The sequence below is a fragment of the Bombyx mandarina genome, chromosome 26, assembly GCF_030267445.1.
Source record: "Bombyx mandarina strain Sakado chromosome 26, ASM3026744v2".
Lineage (NCBI taxonomy): Eukaryota > Metazoa > Arthropoda > Insecta > Lepidoptera > Bombycidae > Bombyx > Bombyx mandarina.
In genome coordinates, this window is record NC_143232.1 from 1,519,379 (window position 1) to 1,539,447 (window position 20,069).

General features: G+C 39.4%; 1 protein-coding gene across 2 annotated transcripts in view; it reads left to right on the forward strand.

Annotated features, from left to right (window-relative positions):
- Positions 1-291: 291 nt before the first annotated feature.
- The window catches only part of RhoBTB (Rho-related BTB domain containing), a 37,851-nt gene continuing 18,073 nt past the window's right edge, over positions 292-20,069 (forward strand). The window contains exons 1-13 of one of the 2 annotated variants that reach the window (XM_028187801.2): positions 293-692; positions 3,724-3,932; positions 4,551-4,654; positions 7,035-7,118; positions 8,411-8,524; positions 9,573-9,780; positions 13,293-13,385; positions 14,143-14,298; positions 15,122-15,207; positions 15,637-15,763; positions 17,087-17,224; positions 17,907-17,957; positions 19,286-19,399. In XM_028187801.2, the coding sequence (XP_028043602.2) occupies positions 3,753-3,932; positions 4,551-4,654; positions 7,035-7,118; positions 8,411-8,524; positions 9,573-9,780; positions 13,293-13,385; positions 14,143-14,298; positions 15,122-15,207; positions 15,637-15,763; positions 17,087-17,224; positions 17,907-17,957; positions 19,286-19,399 (1,455 nt within the window). In that variant the 5' untranslated portion in view covers positions 293-692; positions 3,724-3,752. Of the gene's footprint in view, positions 693-3,723; positions 3,933-4,550; positions 4,655-7,034; positions 7,119-8,410; positions 8,525-9,572; positions 9,781-13,292; positions 13,386-14,142; positions 14,299-15,121; positions 15,208-15,636; positions 15,764-17,086; positions 17,225-17,906; positions 17,958-19,285; positions 19,400-20,069 lie in introns of both variants that reach the window. The other variant, XM_089738817.1, reaches the window with a different exon arrangement.

Consider the following 20,069-nt stretch of genomic DNA (forward strand, 5'->3'; position numbering starts at 1 on the left):
TATATGTATGTGTATAATAAAAATCTTACATTTATATCCGTTATCTGGTACCTGTAACACAAGTTCTTTACGAACTTATCACGGGACCAGTTAACGTGGCGTGATTGTTAGTAAAATATTTATTATTATTATTATTATTATTATTATTATTATTATTATATAATGTATGGTGTACGATATTATTGTGCTATGAGTTATATACTATGTGGTATTATATTATAGCGTAGTCTGAACAGTCTGCAGGAAACATTTCATTAGGAGATATTAAAGTAAACACGGGGTTATTGTCCACCACGAAATCAAAGTGCCCGTTTCGTCGAAATACTCATTTAAATTATTAGTTCATTGACATCTGTAGTTTGTAAAGCAAAAGGATCCGCCGTCGGGGCCCCTTAGAGGCCGCCACTAGCGAACATACTTACGTCTGCGCAAAAGGTCTACATGCGCAGATCACTGCATTGCTACAAACTCACTCCGTGGTCTCTAAGCTGAGGGGAATGTGATAATAATTTATTAATTTTAAATTGTTTTACGTAAATAAGATGCAGCTTCTTCTGTTAAGGTCATAGTGCAAAGTGAACGTGAGCTATGTGAGATTGTTTTTGTGTTTAATGCATCGACAAATAGCCGAAGAGACGATTATATCAGTTCTCTGTTAAGTAAAGAAGTTTTATCAGACGACAGAAACACAGGTCGGTAAATTGTAAAACACAGTTTATATTATTAACTTTAACATTTCATTTGCATTAAGTATTAAATTCGTTTGCATGGCAAGCGAGAATTGATCTTTTTCAGTATCTATATTCAAGTCGGCTTACGATGAAGAGGCATAAAATGGAAAATATGCAAAGTCATAAAAATGTGCCTCGTAGCTCTGAGCTATTTTACGACAATTCACTTTTACGATCTTTAGGTATAGAAACGCTTCGATTTAGTATTTTAGTATTTGGTATTTGCTATTAAACCAATTTTTTTTTTATGTTTTTTTACGAAAGCAATACATACGTTTTTAAACAGTGATATTATTGTGGAAATTTACAAATTTACTCAATGAGACGTTTAAAACTTTTTATGTCACCAGTTTGAATACGTCCCGAATTATTTATAAGACGGTGTCATTGATAAATGTCAAATTAATTTGACAAGTGCTTAATTCGTTTATGACGAAATGCCAAAACAAACAAACTTAAATGACATTTGTTTGTTTACATTTAGTATACGCATTTTACTTAACTTTGTAATAACGTACAAAAAATAACATATTTTTTTATCATTCATTGACCAAGATCTCAGAGCGTTCGTTTGTGCAATACACTAACTGTTATGAAAACAACCGTGAATGAAGTGTACCACAATAAGTTCGCACGTTACCGAATGACCGTGGGTTGTTGCGAAACCTCCAGTTTTATTTTCTTTATACCTCGAATAGAACTTAAAATTAATATTTTTTAAGAAACTTCGTTTCTATCCGGTGTCCCACGACACTTTGGTATGTTTAACGACAAAGGGAAGATCTTCCACCGAGCGGATGACGTTGCTCGGTAGACCGACGGTCCGAATGTTGTTGTTCGGAACTTGTATATATGCGCTTTATCTTGAAAATGTCGTAAGCGAGATTCAGGCATCTGTCAATTATCTTGCGTTGTATGATGGCTACCCGCCATATCACCACACATCTTTTTTTTTATTAAATGATATTTTTAAACAAATTTTTGTTACCTACTTAGTTAAATATTATTTTTACTATTGACGTTATTAATTTGTTTGGTTCGCGATTGGCTCTTTGTAAGCTGCAATATTTTTACATTATTGATTAATCTCACTGATAAACACGTACATTATTGACACACATAATTATCCTTCTGTCTCCGTGTAGCCGGAATAGCTCCATAAGCTATTAGCGAACAAAAAGGGAGAAAATAATTTAATCCAGTCGAAGGGAGTGGCTTGCCTATGACATTCAATTCATTGTTAAGCGGGACGTGACAAGTCACACGAAACACATCAAAGTCACCCAAAATACATTATTGATTCATTATACGTCATGATTTTTGCGTAATTACTGGTGGTAGGACCTCTTGTGAGTCCGCACGGGTAGGTACCACCACCCCGCCTATTTCTGCCGTGAAGCAGTAATGCGTTTCGGTTTGAAGCGTGGGGTAGTCGTAACTATACTGAGACCTTAGAACTTATATCTCAAGGTGGGTGGCGCATTTACGTTGTAGATGTCTATGGGCTCCAGTAACCACTTAACACCAGGTGGACTGCAAGCTCTTCTACCCATCTAAGCAATAAAAAAAAAGTTGATAAATACGTAAAATCAACTTTGGACTGCTTTTAGGTTATAATGCGGGAGACTGAATCTATCGGTAATAATAATATGATAATAATATCGATGATTATGTCGATACTAAATTTTATCTGTAATATGTTTTAGGAATTCAGGCTTTTTATCCCAAGAAAGAATTCGTTAGGCTTTTGTGGATTTTGTATTCTAAGGCTGAAGCTAAAATTTAAGCTTTATATCGGTTTGTATCGAAAACAAAGCAATTCAATCGAACTTCGATACTATTCGGTTTTTTTGTTTAGCGTATTCCATACAAGATCTTCGAACCGATATAATTATGTATTTTCTATTGACGATCATTCCTATTTACATATTTGTGGCATATTTCAGAAGTTTGCTTTAAGATTTATTTTGAGTTCTTCTAAGACCATCAAAGAAAATCAAAACAGAACAGCTTTCGAAAGCATAACGCTATCGCTTACAAAGCACGCGAAAAAATGTCACTTTGACGTACATAAATCATTGTTGTCACTTATAGGTCGTACGTCAAAATTTTTTATGGTACTATCATTTTTTTATGACACATTTACATTGATCTATTTACTTCTACCATAGATAATAGACATAAACCTATTAAATTCTATAGATAAAAGGGTATCGCGAAACTGGACAGATTTACATGTCATTGTCCGATTTTGTTGTTCAATAGTGGTGGAATGTATTTTGATTACCTATGCCACAAAACAAAGCAACATAGAGCCGATATGCCGCACTATTGAGTCTCAGAACTTTTTATTTCAAGCGTGTAAACTGTAATTAATCCTGTATGGCACTAGTTTTGAATCTACGGTAGTCACTGGCGGACGCTTACACGTACCCCAAATAATAGCGCAAGGGGTGTGGACGTTATGAACTGGGTGCCCTAGACACGTCCTTACGGATTCATCAGATCCAATAACCGTTGTATTAGACGCCTTTAGCTCTAACACTAGGAGCAAAGACTCCGGTAACCGTACTCGTCGAACTCGGCAAAGAGTTCGACGTGCAACCTAACCTAAACATCAGCCCGCTAAGTCGCCGGATCTTTTCAGCGGGTCGCGATTCCTATCCGGTAGTAGATTCAGCTGTTCTTGAGTTGTTAGGTCTCCTGCGGAGGCGCTCGGGTAGCTGTCCCTTACTGGGGAGCTAGGAGCTCCTGGCTGAGCCCTTGCTCGCACACCTGTCCTAGTGAAACTAGAAAGGCCTCTGGGCCCCCAGTAATCTCTAATTCATATAAAAAAAATAGAAAAAAAGATATGGACTGGGATCACGGAGTAGAACATTTCATTTGAATTTAAATTGTATTTATAAAAATCGTATTTGTTCAGAATTATCTAGGTATCTTAGATAGAAATTTTATGAGCAAATATACAAGTCGCTCGTCTTTCGTCCGGTAGATCTGGTTAAAAGTCTGCGGACCAAGAACATGGACAACGAGCAACCGCATCAGGAACTGGTGAAATGCGTGGTGGTCGGAGACACGGCCGTGGGCAAGACGCGATTAATCTGCGCCAGGGCTTGCAACAAACACGTTTCACTGTCGCAGTTAATGACCACTCATGTCCCTACCGTGTGGGCCATTGATCAGTACAGGATTTACAAGGACGTGAGTATGAATCAGAGACGAGCAGATTTTATTTAAATCCCTATCAGTGATTTTTGTCTTGTCGTAATAAGGTTTTAGAAAACAGAAAAAATAAAGATCTCTATTTTTATTGCCACTAGCAAAAGAGGTTAAGACTCATTTTCATAATGTCTTAAATCGCAGTAGAGAGTACGGATTAAGTGGTTTCAGTCACCTTTGGATGCTGCCTCCCGCGGCTTGACACTATCTTTCAAACCTCGTTCGAACAAGACGTGTTCCAGCGTTTGGATAAGAGAGTTTGAGAAGAGCTCTTTCAGACAAAGAGTACTTGGCAAGAATTATCTCTGGAGAAGAATTTTGGAAGAACGCACCGGTTCCTCATAGTAGGATTAGTTGTGTCTTGATGGAGGGTGATACGATGGTAAAAATAAGATAACGGAATCATGTTAAACGATTTCACAGAGCTAATTCATGAGTACACTGCGTGAGGCCAATTAACAGCAATCAACAGCCTCCAATTCGTAAGAGCGATAGTCGATCCATATTAACCAATGCTTTCATTGTGTAATCTAGAATCTTATTTAGAATCCTTGATAACTAAAAACTAGGCAGAGTACCTCAAAATTCTGTATTCGTCAGGTATTAGAAAGATCCTGGGAAATGGTCGACGGAGTGAACGTGTCGTTGCGTTTGTGGGACACATTCGGCGATCACGAAAAGGACAGGAGATTTGCGTATGGAAGGTATGACTCAATTATTGGCCACATAAAAAAATCCTGGTCACTTCTAATTTCCCCTAAATTTCAGTAGATAGAATGGTCACCCGCATAAGTCCGCCCGGGTGACCATCCTACCTAATTTTTGCGCAATTTATTCGCTTCAAGGTAATTAATCGGTAGCATTCCCATTTGTGAGGCTCTAGTAATTATTCCACTCTATAGTCTTAGAGGTCGTTTCCCCCCATTTAAAGTAATATAAATGGTATATATAGTACCATTTATATATATTTCTATATATTTCTATTTAGTTATTTTATTCCCCTTGGTGACATAAAATCGATTGAGCGATTCATCGGAATATAGGTAACACCGTCCGCTGCTTATATTAGGGTACTGCAATGGCTTATCGAAAGTTACTGGTAAATGAGCGTCTCTGGGCGTTTGGTAGGAGACTTTGACTTCACGCCCTAAGACAAAATCCACGCTGTGATGTTTACGTTCTCCGCTAACCAATCAACACCAGAGCCGTGACGTCATTCATCTATTCATATAATAAAAAACGAGTATTCTATATTTATTCTTGTAAATATTCTCTTCTATAAGCTATTTAAGGGCCATAGATGCTATAGTCCTCGTTCCGCAGTTCATTATGCAAGGAATATAATAACTTGTTGATATGCGTGTGGTCCTTTCCTATGTCACAGTATTTATTCGATAATGGTGTTTAAGGATTAGTAGGTAAGGTCTGGAGTCAGGAATTTTCTGTGGATGTTTCTATTTCTAGAAAGAAAGTAGATACGACGTATTTTGAGCCCTACTTACTGATATCCGCTGGTTGATTTAATCAATGCCAATGAGCCGGAAGATCAGACAACTGGTCTTTTAGATTTGTAGGGAATATCGATTCAGCAGTGGACGTCTGTACATTTATTGTTTATGCTCTGTGATTATTCTGATGATACGTAATCACTACATAGTATAAAACAAAGTCGCTTTCTCTGTCCCTATAACTGTCTGTCCCTATGTATGCTTAAATCTTTAAAACTACGCAACGGATTTTGATGCGCTTTTTTTTAATAGATAGAGTGATTGAACAGGAAGGTTTATATGTATAATAATATCCATTAAATAGTGGAGAAATTAATAATGAATTACAGTTTCCGAAGCGAAGCGAGGGCGGGTCGCTAGTTGCTCTATAACTGTAAATTAGAGTTAGATACGTTAAATTATAACGTGATATGCTAACCGACATTGACTGAGAGACTAATTTTATGAAGTCACTTAAAAGATTTAGGTATTTGTGATTACTAAGAAAATACACAAAGAATTTTTTTTTTTTTATCTTTTTCGTTTCTATTTTAAAATCTAAAGTTTAGTATAAATATTTGTAAAATTAAAATGCAAATCATAGAATAAGAAACGAACGGAAGTGAAAGAAACATTAAAAGAACAAATAGAAAAAGGTCCCTCTCTATGGTGCGGTGCAGTTAATATCTGTTGATATAACCTGAGCAGATTTGACGTGAGGTTGGGGGCCAGTCGTAAAACTCATGCAAAATTTCTGATTCATTCTAATCTGCAGCATGATTATAGCTGCAGCATGATATTAGCATATAAATATAAGATTTTTATTATACACATACATATATTTAATATACATCCATAACCCTGGAAAAGACATTCAATATTTATCATACAAATATCTCCCCTTGGCGGGATTCGAACCCGCGACCCCCTTGTGTAGTGACCATGTCACTTACCACTACACCAGACGGCCGTTTAGATAATAAAGGCAAGAAGAAAATAAAACGGCGTATTTTCCCGTGCGGATAAGAGCCGGTGTCCTACCTACTTCTGCTACGAAGCGGTCTTGTGTTCCGATTTGAATAGCTGACAACCGTTACGCAATATATAATTGAGACTTCAACTTGATATCCCAAGATAGGTAGCAACATTCATGTCTATGGGTTTGATAAATTTCCGGTCACCGTCCCCGTCGAGCAAATTAACCCATAGACACAGCCCACTGAGTTTCTAGCTGGATCTTCTTAGTGGGTCGCGTTTCCGATGCGGTGGTATATTCTGCGAAGCACTGCTCTTGCTAGGGTCAGTGTTAGCATCATTCTGGTTTGAGCCCTGCGAGCTCATATACTAGTTAAGGTTACGATGAAATAGCCTCTCAAGGCTATCAGCTTAGGTAGGAAAAAAATAATTGACAAATTAGTAAGACGCATTCATAACTTGAACAATAAGTTTTTTTAAGCGTTACGTATACTTATTTTAGCCATTTTGTTGTTGACTTACCCCGTATGTATTTTTTTTTTTTGTAGTTCATAGTAGAGTAATTAACTTATAGACAGAACTAATAATATTATAGGTATAATATAAAAGCATTGTTTTACAGATCCGATGTTGTCCTGCTATGTTTTTCAATAACGAATCCTATATCGTTGAGAAACTGTGGAGCTATGTGGTATCCAGAAATCAGGTATCTGTTGTTCCATTTTTTTTATTTATTGCTTAGATGAGTGGACGAGCTTACGGCCCACCTAGTTCCTAGTTAAGTGGTTAACGGAGCCCATAGATATTTACAACGTAAATACCGCCACCCGTCTTGAGACAAGAGTTCTAAGGTAATAATGGTGGTAGGACCTCTTGGGAGTCCGCACGGGTAGGTACCACCACCCCGCCTATTTCCGCCGTGAAGCAGTAATGCGTTTCGGTTCGAAGGGTGGGGTAGCCGTTGTAACTATACTGAGACCTTAGAACTTATATCTCGAGGTGGGTGGCGCATTTACGCTGTAGATGTCTATGGGCTCCAGTAACCACTTAGCACCAGGTGGGCTGTGAGCTCGTCCACCCATCTAAGCAATAAAAAAAAAAAAAAAAATTAAACAGTACAACGGCTACCCCGCCCTTCTAACCGAAACGCATTACGCTTCACAGCAGAAATAGGCAGGTTGGTGGTGGTACCTACTCGTGCGGACTCACAAGACGTTACCTACCACTAGTAATTACGCAAATTATAATTTTGCGGGATCGGATAATTATTTCTGTATTTACAAAGGGCTTAAGAGAGACAAGGCAAAATTAACTAGCCCAAAATAAACATTATTCATTTAGTAGGCTTGTAGTTGTCGTTATAGTGAGATTCTAGTTCGTGATTTACCAATGTAAGACGGAAATATTATATATTCCATAGTCTCTAGAGACCGTTGACCTGGGGAGTCAGTCGATGTTTTTGCATTACATTACATTCAAGCCTAAGCCGCAGGAGTTTTTAGTGAGGTTCAACTCCCATATACGCCACCCGCCGCGCAGATGGGATGGAAAAAAAAGCGCCCAGCAAAAGAGCAAACAAATCTATTCACACGAATGTTTTCCTGACGTGGGGCTCGCACCCCACTACCTAGCAATCAGGGACACTAATTACTGCATCGTCGAGACAGTCAGTTGTACCAGGACTCTCCATGTTTCGAAAGGCTGGTGGTAGGACCTCTTGTGAGTCCGTGCGAGTAGGTACCACCACCCTGCTTATTTCTGCCGTGAAGCAGTAATGCGTTTCGGTTTGAAGGGTGGGACAGCCGTTGTAAGTATACTTGAGACCTTAGAACGTATACTTCAAGGCGGGTGGCGCATTTACGTTGTAGATGTCTATGGGCTCCAGTAGCCACATAACACCAGGTGGGCTGTGAGCTCGTCCACGCATCTAAGCAATAAAAAAAGGCTTCAATGCACCCTATTTTTGATGAATATTTAATGAATATGTTTGTTATTCAGACGTTTTTGCCCGAACACTCCGATCCTGCTAGTCGGATGTAAGAACGATCTGCGATACATGTACAGAGACGAGAATTACCTTAGCTACTGCAAGGACCGGAGCCCTTTCATAAGGTTTGTGGGACTCGCATTAAAATAGATTATACTAGTTGTACCAGTCCACTTCGCTGGGCATTTAAAATTAACAGTATTATTTCTCACCCCCATAAAGATTCTCATCATTAACGCCCCCGCAACTGGTGTAGGGAGTCCAACACTCGTATAAATATTAACCTATCCATTAAGCACATGTATTTTCTACCTGGATACCAAGTTTCAAGTCATGTTGAGATGCATGGCTCAGTAGTTATAAAGGAACATCCGTAAAAACCACTGTAGATTTATATATTAATATAGATTGACAAAGACAGATGTAAATGGAAAAATTTGATTCGAGCCCTAAACCCCAGCAGAGGGTTATAGGAAAGAATGATGATGATGATGATGATAGATTGACAAAAAAGAAGGTGTTGATCCAATGGTTTAATAAAAGCTGTAACTAACACCGCTATGCTAATAAGCGTTGGCGTCCCTAGACATCCCATAAATAGTGTCAAGTGCTCACACTGAGGAGTATACTTATATTAAGTAATCAATACGGGGTAACAATATTTGCAAAGCCTGATTGATTTGAAGTTAACTTTGAAGGATATGATAGCCCTTGTTACCGTGGAATGTAGGGCATATTGTGAAGTCTACCTATACCCTGTTCGGAGGTATACGACAAAGGGAAGGGCTTCGGGTATAATTGCTCGGTAGACCGAAGGTCTGAATGTTGTTTAAATGCAAAATTATCTTGGAAGTATCGTTGGGGACATTCAGGCATCTATCAAATATCTTGTGATCAAATAGCTGCCCATTACACACTGCCTATTTCAGCCTCGAAACGCCTATCTGATTTGAAGGGTGGGGCGGCACATAATACAATTGAATTCTTGATTTGTATTGGTTATGGGCTCTGGTACTTTTTTGGGAAATATTAAAGTGCAATTGTGACCGAATGTAGTAAAAATTTTGCCAAAAGCGAACGACCTCTAATGGTGTTCCGGTTTTACGATGTCTAATTTCTAAATTTACCACACGAAGCCGCTATATTAGTCGAGTGATTTGCGTAAAATTTTAGGGCTCCAAGAAAATGCGACCTGGTCATGCCGGACCAAGGTCGAGCCTTAGCTCATGAGTTCGGCATTTATTATTACGAGACCTCAGTGTTCACATATTATGGAGTGAACGAAGTCTTCGAGAATGCCATCAGGGCGGCGCTGATGGCGAGAAGACAGCAGAGATTCTGGATGACCAATCTAAAGAGAGTTCAGCGGCCTCTTCAACAGGTAACCAAGTCATTTCGCGTCTTAAAGCAGCGAACGTAATGCCAAATGACAATTACCTCATACTCTTTCATTTGAGTTTATTTTATATTTTTTGTTTATACTTTTTGGGTGGACGACCTCACAGCCCACCTAGTGTTTTTTTTTTTTTTTTTTTTTTTTTTTTTTTTTTTTTTTTTTTTTTTTTTTTTTTTTTATTGCCCAGACGGGCATACGGCCCACCTGATGGTGAGTGGTTACCGTCGCCCATGGACTTCAGCAATGCCAGGGGCCGAGCCAAGCCGCTGCCTACCGCTTAATACTCTCCACAACCCTCGTTTGAAGAAGGACATGTCATAGCGCTCGGGAAACACCGTGGAGGGGAGCTCATTCCATAGCCGGATGGTACGTGGCAAAAAAGATCTCTGGAAACGCACTGTGGATGACCGCAGTGGCTCCAGGTAGTATGGATGAACTCTACTCCGGTGGCGGGCGGTGCGATGGTAAAAACGAGATGCTGGTATCATCTCGAACAATTCCTCAGAGCACTCCCCATGGAACATACGGTACAAAATACAGAGGGAACCGAAGTCCCTCCGCAGACCCAGAGGCTCCAAACGATCCGAGAGAATGGGATTATCGACAATCCGAACGGCCCTCCTCTGTATGGAGTCAAATGGAAGAAGCTGGTATTTGGGAGCCCCAGCCCAGAGATGGGAGCAGTACTCCATGCGAGGCCGGACTTGTGCTTTATAAAGCAAAAGTCTTTGTCCAGGCGTGAAGTACCGCTTCGCTCTGTTGAGGACTCCCAGCATTTTGGACGCCAACTTGGCTTTGCCTTCCAAATGACTCCGAAACTGGACATCGCTCGAAATGTCGACCCCAAGTATCCCGATACTCTCGGAAGGTTGCAGGGATACTCCTTGGAATTGCGGCGCCATGACAAAGGGGTCCTTCTTCGCAGTGAACGCGCAAACTTGTGTCTTTATCGGGTTGAATTGAACCAAGTTCAATTCACCCCATTCGGAGACTCGCCCCAGAGAGTTCTCCACTTCAGACACAAGTTTTGATCGTCTCTCTTGCACCACGCTCCGAGAGAGACTCTGATGGCCGATATATCGCGCATCCCCCGTGCTGTCATCTGCATAGCAATGCATGCCATCAATAGACAGCATGTCATTGATATACAGGATGAAAAGCGTGGGGGAGAGCACCGAACCTTGTGGAACGCCAGCGTTAATGGTCATGGTATCAGAACAGTCACCGTCTACAACGACCGTGATGCTCCGCCCATCCAAAAAGCTAGCGATCCACTTGCAGAGACCCTCGGGGATTCCGTAAGATGGTAACTTCGATAGAAGTGCCCTATGCCAGACCCTGTCGAAGGCCTTCGCGATATCAAGGCTCACAGCAAGAGCCTCGCCCTTGCTTTCCAAGGCTTCAGCCCACCTGTGAGTGAGGTATACAAGAAGATCGCCAGCTGAGCGACCGTGACGGAAACCGTACTGTCGGTCACTGATCAGCTGGCGATCCTCCAGATACTTCAGGAGTTGTATATTAATTATTCGCTCCATCACCTTGGAAAGCAAGGAAGTTATCGCGATAGGCCTATAGCTCGATGGGTCCGACCGGTCACCCTTCTTGGGGATAGGGTGGACGTGGGCAGTCTTCCATGAAGACGGAACCCTGTTAGTGCAATAAGAGAGGCGATACAAACGCGTTAGCGCAGGCGTCAGCTCAGGGGCGCACGTTTTCAGAACCACTGCAGGGATGCCGTCTGGCCCGCTCGACTTATGGACGTCCAGGAGTCGGAGTTCCCGCCTGACTGCACACTGTGTAAAGCAGATCTCTGGCAGGGAACTATCACACCGGAGGATGTTCGGTGGTGTGGCACCCCCGTCGTCCACAGTCGAGTTCGAGGCGAAGAGTTTGACCAGAAGGTCAGCCTTCTCTTTCGCACTATGGGCCAGACTGTCATCGGACTTGCGTAGTGGTGGGAGACTAGACCTGCAAAAGTTTCCTTCTGCAGCTTTGGCGAGCGACCAAAAAGCACGGCTCCCAGAGGGATAGCTCTTCAATCGCTCGCCAATTCTAGCAACGTGCTCCGACTTCGCCTTGGCAATAACCTTCTTGTAGGACCTGGAAGCGGCGTTATATTTCCGCCTTTCCTCTGAGATGTTAGGGTCCTGACGTCTCCTGGCATTATCCCATGCCACGTATGCGGACCGCTTGAGGTGTGCAGCATCCCTGCTGGCATTGTTATACCAGGGTCTGCTGCGACCCCCAACGGGCACTTCAGAGGAGGGAATAAACAATTCCATCCCCTGGAGCACCACGTCTTTAAGACGGTCAAAGTGTTAAGTGGTTACTAGAGCCCATAGACATCTACGACGTAAATGCCGCCACCCACCTTGAGATATGAGTTTTAAGATATCAGTATTGTTACAACGGCTGCCCCACCCTTCAAACCGAAACTCGTTGCTGCTTCACGGCAGAAATAGGCAGGGTGGTTGTATCTACCCGCGCGGACTCACAAGAGGTCCTACCACTAGTATCTGAGTCACTGTGCACTATGCTGTGAGAGATGGTGGGATATCGTGAGACATTTCAAAACTGCCCCGACCATGCTACATCTAATGTTCACAACTAAGAATAATAAAGACTATAATATAATAAAGACTAATAAAAAACCATCATCCTATAAGTATATTCCTCCTACTTCTCCTTGAGGACTCTATGCATTAATGAGTCTATGCATAACTTCATTAGCATAAGACCATCTCGCAATACTACCACAATATTCCAAATCATCCTAAAGAACAGTCATTTTTGTGTACATTTCACATCGAAAAACAACAAAATGAGAAAATCATCGATGTAGTTGAAGTGAATGAAGCATGTATAATATCGTAAAATACGGAATAAGTTAAATATTAAGGACACCTCTAAAACTAAAGATGAGAACTCGATCAAACTTATAGAGGGAACACATGAAAAGCTACAGCGAAAGTTTTTTATATTAGTAGAGAGAAAAAGAGCTTTTACACAACAGATTTTAATGTTGTTTACATCAAAAAAAAATTATGACTTAACAAACATACATTAAAAAAAAACAATCGAATTGAGAACATCCTTCGTTTTTGAAGTTTCGGTTTAAAAAATAGATTCTCCTCCATATATTTTTTTTCTTACAAATAGGAGTTTTGTCTTTCTCTGATTTAAAGACAAAACGTTGAATGATTGAACTGTGAATTGTCACGTTTTTATTACTGGACAGAACCCTTCGTAATTAATCGATTTAAAATGTATTCTAATGTCGGGATATCTGATTCAATAACCCAAATAAATAGGAAAATAATTATTATTATACCTATTTCATTTTTATTTGTAAGCACGACCTTAGCCCTTTAGATTGATTGAGCAATGACGTCATTGTTCATGATAAACGCTCTAATGCTTTTAACGTGTAAAGTAACTATCCTCTTCCAAGTCTCCCTGATCTGATGACGAAGAAAATAGTAATCTTCTATTTTCAGGCGCCGTTCAGACCACCTAGACCAGTGGAGCCCGAAGTCACTTTCGTCAGCAGTAATTACCTCGAGAATATGACTAATTTACTCCATCAACAGGTAATTTCTTAAAAATATATAAAAATCTTATATAATAAAACCGTTTAGATTAGGTTAACGTACCGACCGGGAAGACTTTTAAGCTATTGCATAGCTTTTATCGCGGGCTTTGAGCGCGGCGATCGATTCAAGAAATTCAGTAACGAAAATAAAACCTAACACCCTCACTCCGGCTACCATGTAGCTCGCGTTCAACACATTCACACGTTGCGCTTGTGTAGTGTTTGTGTATAAGCGCGCGGCGTGACGTCGCACTGCATGCGCATCATGAAAATTCTGCCCATCTCTCTCGCGCGGTCTAGCTTATGAGTGTGAAGGGGATAGTTAATGTTTTGCTTTTGTTAAGATTTATAAATATAGCGTGGTCTTATTTTATTATTGTTATAATATTAAATTATCATTGTCTAATTATAATTGCATAATCTGATAAAAAATGCTATGCAATAGCTTTACTGCGGCAGTCCCCGAGTGCCACACGTGTTTTTAAATTTTGAGCAATCAATTTGTATTACACCTGTAAAACGTGGGGTGTTTTTCAGGATATTATCAGAATAACCCTTCCACTCATATCTGTTCATAAAATATTTATAACTACTGATACCACGCTTTTTTTTTACAATAAAATCATTTTTTCTTACACCATTTTTAATTCAAATTTATTAAAATTTATTTTGTATTTTTTTGTTGTATTTTCTATAAAAGCGTATTTTGTTAGTTTTTTTAAACTATTATTTACTATATTTGCTTTAAATTACAGTATTTCTCGGATATGGTGATTATATGTGGATCGAAGGGATTCCCAGTGCATCGGGTCATGATGGCGGCGGCTTGTGAGGTCTTCTATCGACTGCTGATCATGGACTGCGAGAGTCTTTCCGTTGACCTGGCCAGGAGCTCCAGCGAGAGCAGCATGGTGAGCTGACCATTTATCCTGGCCGCCGTGTATCCAAATTTGAATGCTACCACCCACCTTTAACATAATTCGTCCAAGGTCACAGTATTCACAGTACAACGGCTGTGTTGCATCTATTTCTTATAGGTATCTTGTGGTGGCCAGGAAAATGAGTAAGTGCGTTTACTTCAAATACTAATTATATTGGTTTTAATTATTTTACAAAAATAGGTAAACTGACATGCGCGTCCATATTTTTTGGTCGTGTATTAATTTTTTTTAATTTGACAATCAATTTCACTGCTGCGTTCCCTGATTTGTCATTGGTTCGTGCGATATCACGTCACCGCTGGCCAATCACATTCATCAATGTATGACGCGACATTGATCCGTTAGCAGGCTGCCCCGCCCTTCAAACCGAAACGCATTACAGCTTCGCGGCAGAAATAGGCAGGGCGGTGGTACCTACCCGCGCGGACTCACAAAACGTCTACCACCAGTTAGGGAAATGTAACGGTGTTGTTGAGAATTATTAAGACGAATGTATTTACAGACCGTGTCCAGAGATCTTTTTTACCACATACCATCCGGCTTTGGAATGAGCTCCCTTCCACGGTGTTTCCCGACCGCTATGACATGTCCTTCTTCAAACGAGGCTTTCGGAGAGTACTTAACGGTAGGCAGCGGCTTGGCTCTGCCCCTGGCATTGCTGAAGTCCATGGGCGACGGTAACCACTTACCATCAGGCGGGCTGTATGCTCGTCTGCCTACAAGGGCAGTAAAAAAATGTATTTGCATCAATCCAACCTCATGATACAACTTTGAGGCTGATATTCGTTGGCAGGTGAGCAGCATGGGTGAGGCGCCAGCTGGTGATCTCGATGAAGATACAGAGCATTTACTCAAACAGGATATCATCAAACAAATGAGGTATTTTCATTTCAATAGCTTAGACGACTATTTATGTTCTGTGGACGTTGCTAATCTAGCTTGCCTAATCAATATTATAAGATTACTTCGGCCATTGCAATTATCACTAATTGTAGGCAGTGGCTTGGCTCTGTCCCTGGCATTGCTGACGTCCATGGACGACGGTAATCGCTTACCATCAGGTGGGCCTTATACTCGTCTGCCGTCGTCGTATAGGTGTTAAAAAAATATCTATGCATCGTCTTTTCAGCTACTGTCGGAGTCACTCTATTAAGTATATTATTATTTGTGTACTTGTCCTTAACTCGTGTGTTACCAGTATAAATAGCGCAAATGAAAATACTAGAAGTCACGGTGCATTGGAGATAAAAAAAAATGTTGCCACATATAAAATAGTTACGAGAACATAATAATATTTACTTCCTACAGACTTTTAGACCAGATAAGACGTCGCTCTTCCTGTCAGATATTGCCACTGAGCGACGGTTGCAAGAAACCCCCCGATCTCTACAGGGAGGTCAATCACCCTGCCGTCAACTCGATAAGGGTTGTCAAGGTAATTATTACTCTAAACCAACATACCAACATGCCGCCTAATTTTTTTTGTGAAGTGATCAAGTCTTTGGAGGATATGGACCGTTTCATTCGCAAGCGTTAGGTTTCGTCAACGTCAAATATATATAAGTAGGAGCGTTCAGAGCGAGAGAAAACAGTAATAAAGGGAAAAGGAATAAGAGACAAAAGGCAAGATGGCGATGATGATTGAATGAGCAAGGTGTAAAAAATGTGTCAGTTAATTTTTATTTATAATAGCTGACCCGGCAGACTTCGTAGTGCCTCAATCGATAAGTAAAAGACCTAAGCTTTTGTATAAAACAAACTTAAAACAAACAAAAGGAATTTTGATATTTATCTACCTTTTAAACCTTCTCTGGACTTCTACAAATAATTCAAGACCAAAATTAGCCAAATCGGTCTAGCCGTTCTCGAGTTTTAGCAAGACTAACGAACAGCAATTAATTTATATATATATATATATATAGATAATAGATAATTGTTCACGCTCGGGACAAATAATAGGTCGGTTTGTGGAAGTGATGTTATATATTTTTAATCCAACAATAACAATTCGATAAAAAATTTGAAAATCATGAGAAAGGCGCCAAAGTCGTGAGTGTGTGAAAAATGCACAGATAATATAAAAATGCGCAAATACGTTTCGTTTCACGCTGTAAAGATCTTGAAAAATTATAGAGAAGATTTTGGAAAAGAACAATAAAATTGCAACAGTAGAATAGTTTTATTTTATGCGCCACGTTCTCAATTCTACAGCAGCTATATGACTTAAGCGACATTTTTGGAACTTTACAGGAGATCAATTTAAGATTTAAATTTGGAAAAGATATCATAAAACAAACTTCTTTAGCTGTTTAAATGGGGTAAGCTTAATTGAAGTTCAATCAGTAACATCAAACTGTTGATGCTAATACCAAATAAAACACACCTTTAATTACGAAGACAAATGCCACGTGTTAAGCTAAATGTCGTTTAAATCAAATAGTTTTTCACCTCTCGATATCTATCTATTTATCTATCTATCTATATATATAAAAATGAATTGCTGTTCGTTAGTCTCGCTAAAACTCGAGAACGGCTGGACCGATTTGGCTAATTACGGTCTTGAATTATTTGTCGAAGTCCAGAGAAGGTTTAAAAAGTAGCTAAATATGAAAATGCTCGGAATTCAATAAAAATAACAATTTTGTTTTTCCTATGATGTGTCCCCCGTCGGACGGATTCCTTTTGTTTTCTTTCATTTATCGATTGAGGCACTACGAAGTCTGCCGGGTCAGCTAGTATATAATATTTTCTTCTTCAGTGCGACAAATCTCAGCACGCCACATCGCAGACTCAAACGATAGCCACCATGAGTAAGCTCATCTCACAAAGGGTCATGCAGGAGATACTAAACTTCATTTACACCGGATCCATGCAATGCACTTCCGTGAAACGAGATGTGAGTAATCAGGCAAGCAAACAGTAGAAGGATTTATTTATTTATATATTACACTTCATGTAAAATTGACATTGGCGGACTTAATGCCTAAGGCATTCTCTACCAGTCAACCAAAGGTAGTGCAGAGTAAATAGTGGTAGGTGCAATGAAATTTATATTAAGTTACAAATACATAGATACACAAAAAAGTATATACAGACATATATACACAATCACTTATACATACCGACGCTTGAAAGGCAAACGTGACTAAGCGACAATAACTGCTTTATACATAAATGATAGGCAATAATCATATTCGATGCGCAAAAAAATATATAAATATATTTCTAGGTCTATTAAAATCGTTTCAATCCTACAGCTAGATTAAATTAGTCTACTGTAAAGTTCACGCATTGTCGCTTAGTCACGTTTGCCTTTCAAGCGTCGATACATAGATACACACATACATACATATACATATACATGCATACATATATACATACATACATATAATACTTTATACAGTATTAAAAGGATATAGTAATTCTTAAAATAAAATTGTCAAATTTTATTAAAACGAACTATAAACAATAATTCTAAAAGCAAATAGTATTAAAAGCTATTTTTGTAAGTACTATAAGTTTTTTTGTTTTTGTTTCAATTGCAAATTACTAAAATAATACGATATTGTTGTCAACAGTCCGGCACAGAAGATTATTCTGTAGCGCCTTCGACTCTCGGACTGATGCTGGTAAATTGTATTATAAATAAAATCATAACACAAATAAAATTAAATATCATTGTATTCTCAACCGTCACCCGACCATCAGCTATTTGAAAAACGACACACTGTAACGTTGTATGGATTTAGAGATTGGATGTTTTATAGTAATTCACAGCTGTAAATTAACATTATTATTTCTCACCCCCCCAAAGATTCTCATCATTAACGCCCCCGCAACTGGTGTAGGGAGTCCAACGCTCGTATAAATATTAACCTATCCATTAAGCACATGTATTTTCTACATGGATACCAAGTTTCAAGTTAATCGGATGCACGGTTCAGTAGTTATAACGGAACGTCCGTAACCGTCCTTACCTCTGCCCTCCATTAGTAAAATTACGCGCGAAACGCGCCTATCTTCCGTTGTTACGACAAGGGCATAGATTATATACAGCTAATTGTAAAACTCACAATTGTTGGAATCACAAACCCGCTATTCATCCAACTTTTATCGTAAAAATTGTTTTCCAATTCATACTGGCCTAAAGGCTAAGACGCCCGGTGCATTCATATCGAGCGATGCGTCTGTGACGGTGTTCGAATTCCGCAGATTTTTCTAATACAACATATTGTGTGTAGGCGGAATCTTCCGCGATTAATTAATAACATCATTTAATTAAATGACAAACATTCATTTTTTATATTGGACAAAAAGCATGATAACAGCATCCATCGTTAATGGTAATTTGCCTCCAAAGTCCCATGCCGCATGGCGTCAAATCTATCTGTAATGTTTTTTAATTTACTGAATTTTCGAAATTTTCAATACATAATTAATGATTACTATAACAGTATTTAAAAAGTATAGAATATACGTTGCTATTTTGTGAGGTTAATTATTAACATTTCCTTTTTTTATTTATGGATTTTACAAATTAAAAACATAACCTAAAAATCAGATCACAGTTTGAATAGTATGGTTAGATGTCATTTCGAAATTTTCTCTTCATATTATAAAGAATCGTTCACTAGCGTGTTCAATCATTTTTTATGTTACTCCATTTAGATTTTGCATTTATTTTAATTTAATTCGTATTACTATTCTGCATATTTCGGTTTCAAGAGTGAGCCAGATGTAGTTCCCATGCATGTAAGACTGATGCTACATACACATTAGCTCTAGTAGTCTTGTCTTGCCTGTACAAATTCATACTAAAACTCCTCTATTACTATAACCAAATGTGACCCTGTCATGATGAATTCTATTGCTGCTCATTAGTTCGTATTAGACGTGAATATGTCCTTACTACTAAGCAGTGGATATTCTATTCTATTCTAGATATGTTGTGTAACAGGAAATACGTCAAGCATCTGAATTGCTCGGGATCCCGGAACTGACGAGAACCAGCCAACTGATCCTCACACAACAAATGCTGTACGATGAAGCGTTCCTTCTGCAGTTCCACGTGGTGAGTTCACTATGCTCAATAACAGCTTCCTAAAGCTTTTATAATGAAAAGAAAACTCAAGTCAAAGACACTCTTTACTGGTGGTAGGACCTTTTGTGAGTCTGCGCGGGTAAATACCACCACTCTGCCTATTACAGCCGTGAAGCAGTAATGCGTTTCGGTTTGAAGGGTGGGGCAGCCGTTGTAAATATACTGAGACCTTAGAACTCATATATCAAGGTGGGTGGCATCATTTACGTTATAGATGTCTATGGGCTCCGGTAACCACTTAACACCAGTTGGGCTGTGAGCTAGTCCACCTGTTTATGCAATAAAAAACTCACGGGCCCCAAGATACATCTTTCTGCATGCAAAAAAAGAAAAATGTCAACAAGTAATCCTTTTAGAAAATTAGACGGTAGTTAGCAGAATATTCAAATAATAATAATGCCATCGTTCGTGACCACGAAAACCGTGGAGCACCTATCCGAAACGTCGGAAATGATGAAAGGAATATAATAAAGCGAGATGAAGCCATGAAAGTGGTTTTATTGATGATAGCATGATGTTCATTTGGAATGCTTATTTTGTGGGTAGGTGTACTTTCATCCTCCTTGGGTCGCTTTCCTCATATCTGAGGATGGCGACTCCCCCGCTGCACCATTCTCTCGTGTACGATTTTAAACATATT